At 45.1% G+C, this 5,546-nt stretch overlaps 1 protein-coding gene across 1 annotated transcript; it reads left to right on the top strand.

Annotated features, from left to right (window-relative positions):
- Positions 1–3,997: 3,997 nt before the first annotated feature.
- LOC105520215 (putative HIG1 domain family member 2B) lies at positions 3,998–4,317 on the top strand. Its single transcript, XM_011953828.1, is given in 2 exon segments — positions 3,998–4,067; positions 4,070–4,317. Coding segments are annotated over 2 exon segments (318 nt in total).
- The last annotated feature ends 1,229 nt before the right edge of the window (positions 4,318–5,546 follow it).

The following is a 5,546-nucleotide window of genomic DNA, read 5'->3' as shown; positions in this document are numbered from 1 at the left end:
CTTCAGCCTGCTGGTGCTTAATTAGGTGCTTATCTTAACACCTTAGAACATACTTTCTGTAGATGGTTTAATTCCAATAAGCATATATGCTTTTCCTAAGAGTTTCTTCAGCTTTTCAAAACTTCCCTGTAAATGAGGCCTTGTAGGCCGTTTTCTTGCTCTGACCTCACCTTCTGTTCAGCGCAGAAACAGCGTCCATTGCTGTTATGCAATGGATAAAATTGTATAACAATGGGCATGGTTCCATATCTTTATTTATTTGAGACGGAGTCGGTCTCGCCTTCTCCCAGGCTGGAGTGCAGTGGTGCGATCTCGGCTCACTGCAAGCTCCGCCTGCCGGGTTCACACCATTCTCCTGACTCAGCCTCCCAAGTAGCTGGGACTATAGGTGCCCGCCACTTCGCCTGGCTAATTTTTTGTATTTTTAGTAGAGATGGGAGAACTCTGTTGGCACTTTCCACTGTTTCATGTAAGTAGGAAAGGTGTGGGCCAGCAGCTGGTTACCCGGATGCTTCTGGCGGGCTCTGGCAACAGCTCCTTCCACCCTTCACTTGCTTAACAGAGACCCTTCCTTGTGTTAGGCAACATCACTCCCACATAAATGATGGTTTCTCGCATGCAGGAAGAGGTACTTTCTGCTTTGGTGCTTCTTACCAACATCCTATGCTCTGAAATTTCTGAAGGTCTTTGGTACCAACAGGATAACCCTGTTGGACATGTTTTTTGATATTTTCCCAAAATGCAAGTGTTTTTTAAAAAGGTAGACTCAAAATAGTCTACTCCCTATTCCTACTCTCAGTGTGAGCACTGGTCTGTTCATTTGGGCAGTTTCTCCCCATAGCATTTATGGTATAACATTACATCTTGAGGAGGGGTATCTGGTGCATTTAAAATAATCCATAGTTAGTAAGAGAGAAGAGTTGCCTCTTAGGAATTTAACCTCTTGAGATTTTCATTCTACCCAAATTCTATCACAAAACCATCTGGCTAGTTTATAACTCTGGCTCATAATTACTTAATAACTATATCTTTCCCTCCCTTCCTTCTTTCCTCTTCCTCCCTCCCTCTTTCTTTCTTCCTTCTCCCTCTCTCTCTTTTTGTTCGTTCGTTTTTTTTTTTTTTTTTTTGAGATGGAGTTTCGCTCTTGTTGCCCAGGCTGGAGTGCAATGTCTTAATCTCAGCTCACTGCAACCTCTGCCTCCTTGGTTCAAATGACTTTCCTGCCTCAGCCTCCCAAAGTGATGGGATTACAGGCATGAGCCACTGCGCCTGTCTGCCCTCTTTCTTTCCTTCTTTCTCTTTTCTTTTTCTTTTTTTCTCTTCCTTTCTTTCTTTTCTTTTTCTTTTTCTTTCTTTTCTTTCTGTTTTTGAGACAGAGTCTCTTGCTCTGTCACCCAGGCTGAAATACAGTGGCACAATCATGGCTCATTGCAGCCTCGAATTCCTAGGCTCAAGAGACCCTCCTACCTCAGCCTCCTGAGTAGCTGGGACTACAGGCATGCACCACCATGCTCAGCTAATTTTTTATTTTTTGTAGAGATGGAGTTTTGCCATATTGCCCAGGCTGGTCTCAAACTCCGAGGCTCAAGTGATCCTCCTGCCTTGACCTCCCAAAGTGTTAGGATTACAGGCGCAAACCACTGCACCTGGTTAGATTATTTCTCTTACCATGTTGCTCTAATTTCTCTATGTTTTAATTGATTGCCCCCAGGAACCTCTTTCTCTCCAACTAGTGAGCTCCATCTGTTGAAAATTATGGAAAGTAGGGCTAGGCGCAGCAGCTCAGGCCTCTAATCCCAGCACTTTGGGAGCACAAGGTAGGAGGACCACTTGAGTCCAGGAGTTTGAGATCAGATGGGCAACATATCCAGACCCCGTCTCTACAAAATTAAAATACAAAAAAAAAATTAGCCAGGCATGGTGGCACACTCCTGCAGTCCTAACTACGCGGGAGGCTAAGGCAGGAGGATCACTTGAGCCTGGGATGTCAAGACCACAGTGAGTTTTGATCATGCCACCAAACTCCAGCCTGGGTGACGAGTGAGAACCTGTCTTAAAAAAAAAAAATTAGGGAAGCTGTCCTAGTGGGTCCCAGGTTCATATTCCAACTTTACCAAAAATTCCCTCTGTGAGTGACACAAGTTATTTCCCTTCTCAGCACCTCAGTTTCCCTCTGTGTAATATGTGACTATTGGACTCTGATATTCACCTACCTTTGTAGCTTAAGTGTTTCAGAAATCCAGGATTCTGTGAGTATCTCTTCCTTCTTGTAACTCCTGTCCAGTGTAGTCAGTGTGCTCTGAATAAGATGCAGGGATAGAGTCTTTTAGCAAAGCAAAGAGGGAAAATAATGAGTTGAGGAAAATAATGAGACAGGGAAAGTCAGAGAGAAGAGGCACTTGAGAAGGAAGTCAATCAGAGCAAGAATGCAAATGAAAGTAAGAGGAGAAAAAGGGGACACAGACCCCATATCAACAAGGGAAAGTATTCTTTTCTCCCATACAGCTCTGTTTCTTCCCTACCAGCTCCAGACCCCTATTTTTAATTTTCATTTACTTTTATATATTCTATTTATTCTTTTATTTTATTTTTTAAATTTTTAGCGACACAATCTTGCCCTGTTGCCCAGGCTGGAGTGCAGTGGCATGATTATGGCTCGCTGCAGCCTCAACTTCTGGATGCTCAGTTGATCCTCTTGCCTCAGCCTCTTGAGTAGTTGAGACCACAGGCATGCATTACCGTGCCCAGCTAATTTTTTTCACTTTTTATAGATACAGAATCTCGCTATATTGCCCAGGCTGGTCTCGAACTCCTAGGTTCAAGTGACCCTCTTGCCTCAGTTTTCCAAGGTGTTGGGATTATAGGTGTGAGCTACCACGCCCAGCTACCAGACCCCCTATTTACATCCAATCTCTTTCCCAAACAGAACATTATTCCCTTGCAGTCTTGCTGTTTTTGTTGAGACACAGTCTCACTCCATCACCCAGGCTGGAGTGCAGTGGTGTGATCTCGGCTCACTGCAACCTCTGCCTCCCGGGTTCAAGTGATTCTTCTGCCTCAGCCTCCTGAGTAATTCCTGAGTAGTGTGCCACCACTACTGGCTAATTTTTGTGTTTTTAGTAGAGATGGGCTTTCACCATGTTGGCCAGGCTGGTCTCAAACTCCTGGCCTCAAGTGATCTGCTTGCCTTGGCCTCCTAAAGTGCTGGGATTACAGGTGTGAGCCACCACGCCCTTTTTTTTATGAGATAATTGTAGATTCACCTGCAGTCGTAAGAAATAATAGACAGATCACACATACCCTTTCTACAGTTACGCCATGGTAACATCTTCCAAAACTATTGTGTAATATTACAGCCAGAATGTTAACATTGATACAGTCAACCAATCTGATTTAGACTTCCCCACTTGTACTTCATTTGTGTGTATTTAGTTCTGTGCAGTTTTGTCACACGTGTAGGTTTTGTGTATCTGTCACTACAGTCAAGATACAAAGAGTTCCATCACCACAAGCCTCCCTCTCGTTACCCTTTAATAAACATATACCTTTTTCCCACCGTTTCCCATTCCTAACCCTTGCAGCCACTAATCTATTCTCCATTTCTATAATTTTGTCCTTTCCAAGTTGTTATATCAAATAACATTATATAAAACATGTAGGCTGGGCGCTGTGGCTCACGCCTGTAATCCCAGCACTTTGGCAGGCCGAGGTGGGCGGATCATGAGGTCAGGAGTTCGAGACCACCCTGGCCAACATGGTGAAACCCTGTCTCTACTAAAAATACAAATACAAAAATTAGCCTGGCATGGTGGCACGTTCCTGTAATCCCAGCTACTCAGGAGGCTGAAGCAGGTGAATTGCTTGAACTGCGACCAGGGAGGCAGAGGTTTCAGTAAGCTAAGGTTGCACCACTGCACTCCAGCCTGGGCTGCACAGTGAGACTCTGTCTCAAAAAAAAAAAAAAAAAAGGATTTTCTCCTGCAGCTGTGGCCCGGGCATGGCGACTCCAGGCTCTGTGACTCTGGAGGCCCCCTTTGAATCATCGAAGCCTCCCATCATTGAGGGGTTTAGCCCACTGTTTACAGCAGTCCAGAGGGTTTCAAGGAAAAGTTCCTTTGCAAGACGTGCGAGAACACGGTGGTACCCATAGGTGGCCTGGACACGGCGGCCGCCCTCACCAAAGGCCTCTACTGCTTCTACCAGAGCAACAGCCAGTGCTCACAGCTCAAGATGCTCGCCCAGATCGCCGCCCAGGGCTTCACCGTCGCAGCCATCTTGCTGGGTCTGGCTGCCACCACTATGAAGTCTCGACCCTGAGCCCAGGGTCTTGAAACCTCTGCAGAAATCATTCCAAAATCCAGGAGCAACCACTGGCCCTACCATGGGACTTACTCCCTCCTCTCCTTTGAGAGGTCCCTGTGTCGTTGGGGGAGGAAGTGACCCTTTGTGTAACTGTAACTGAAAGATATTTTCAAAAATCCCAGATTTTGTTGTTTGAATGTTACATACTTCTATTTGTGCCACATCTCCCCTCCACTCCCCTGCTTAATAAACTCTAAAAAAAAAAAAGTAAAAAATTACATACATACTGTATGTAATCTTTTAGGATTGCTTTTGTTAACTAGGCATATTTGTATGGGAAGGGGGATTTTTTTTTTTTTTTTTTTTGAGATGGAGTCTTACCCTGTCACCCAGGCTGAAATGCAATGGCAAAATGTAGGCTCACTGCCACCTCTGCCTCCCAGATTCAAGCAATTCTCCTGCCTCAGTCTCCCAAGTAGCTGGGATTACAGACACGCACCATCACCCCCGGCTAATTTTTTGTATCTTTAGTAGAGACGGGGTTTCACCACGTTGGCCAGGCTGGTCTCCGACTCCTGACCTCATGATCCGCCCACCTCAGCCTGCCAAAGTGCTGGGATTACAGGCATGAGCCACCGCGCCTGGCCAGGAAGGTTTTTAAGATACAGAAAAGTACAGAGCATGATATTGCAAACAAATATGTTCCTACCACAGAATCAACACTGACTATTGTTAATATTTTTTAATATTTGCTTCACTTTTTTTTAAAGAGAGACAAGGTCTCACTCTGTCACCCAGGCTGGAGTGCAGGTGCAGTGGCACTGTCATAGCTCACTGCAGCCTCGACCTCCTGGGCTCACATGATTTTCTTGCCTTAGCCTCCCTAGTAGCTGGGACTAGAGGCACAGGCTACCATACCTGGCTAATTGTTTTAAAGGTTTTGTAGAGATGGAGTCTTGCTCTGTGGCCCAGGCTGGTCTTGAATTCCTGGGCTCAAATGATCCTCCCACCTTAGCCTCCCAAAGCACTAGGTTTACAGGCATAAGATACTGTGCCCGGCTGTCTTTATTATTATTATTATTATTATATAAAAGAAAGAATGTATTATAAAGTTGGAATCCCTTCTAATCCTCGTCCTTACTTCTGTTAGTCATAAGCAGCTACTAGTATGAATATGGTCTCCTTTCCTTCCTTCCTTCCTTCCTTCCTTCCCTCTTTCTTTCTCTTCCTTCCTTCCTTCCCTC

Source organism: Colobus angolensis, unplaced genomic scaffold (assembly GCF_000951035.1).
Source record: "Colobus angolensis palliatus isolate OR3802 unplaced genomic scaffold, Cang.pa_1.0 Scaffold372, whole genome shotgun sequence".
Lineage (NCBI taxonomy): Eukaryota > Metazoa > Chordata > Mammalia > Primates > Cercopithecidae > Colobus > Colobus angolensis.
Note: the sequence above shows the minus strand (reverse complement) of the source record. Positions and strands in the feature narration are given on the sequence as shown.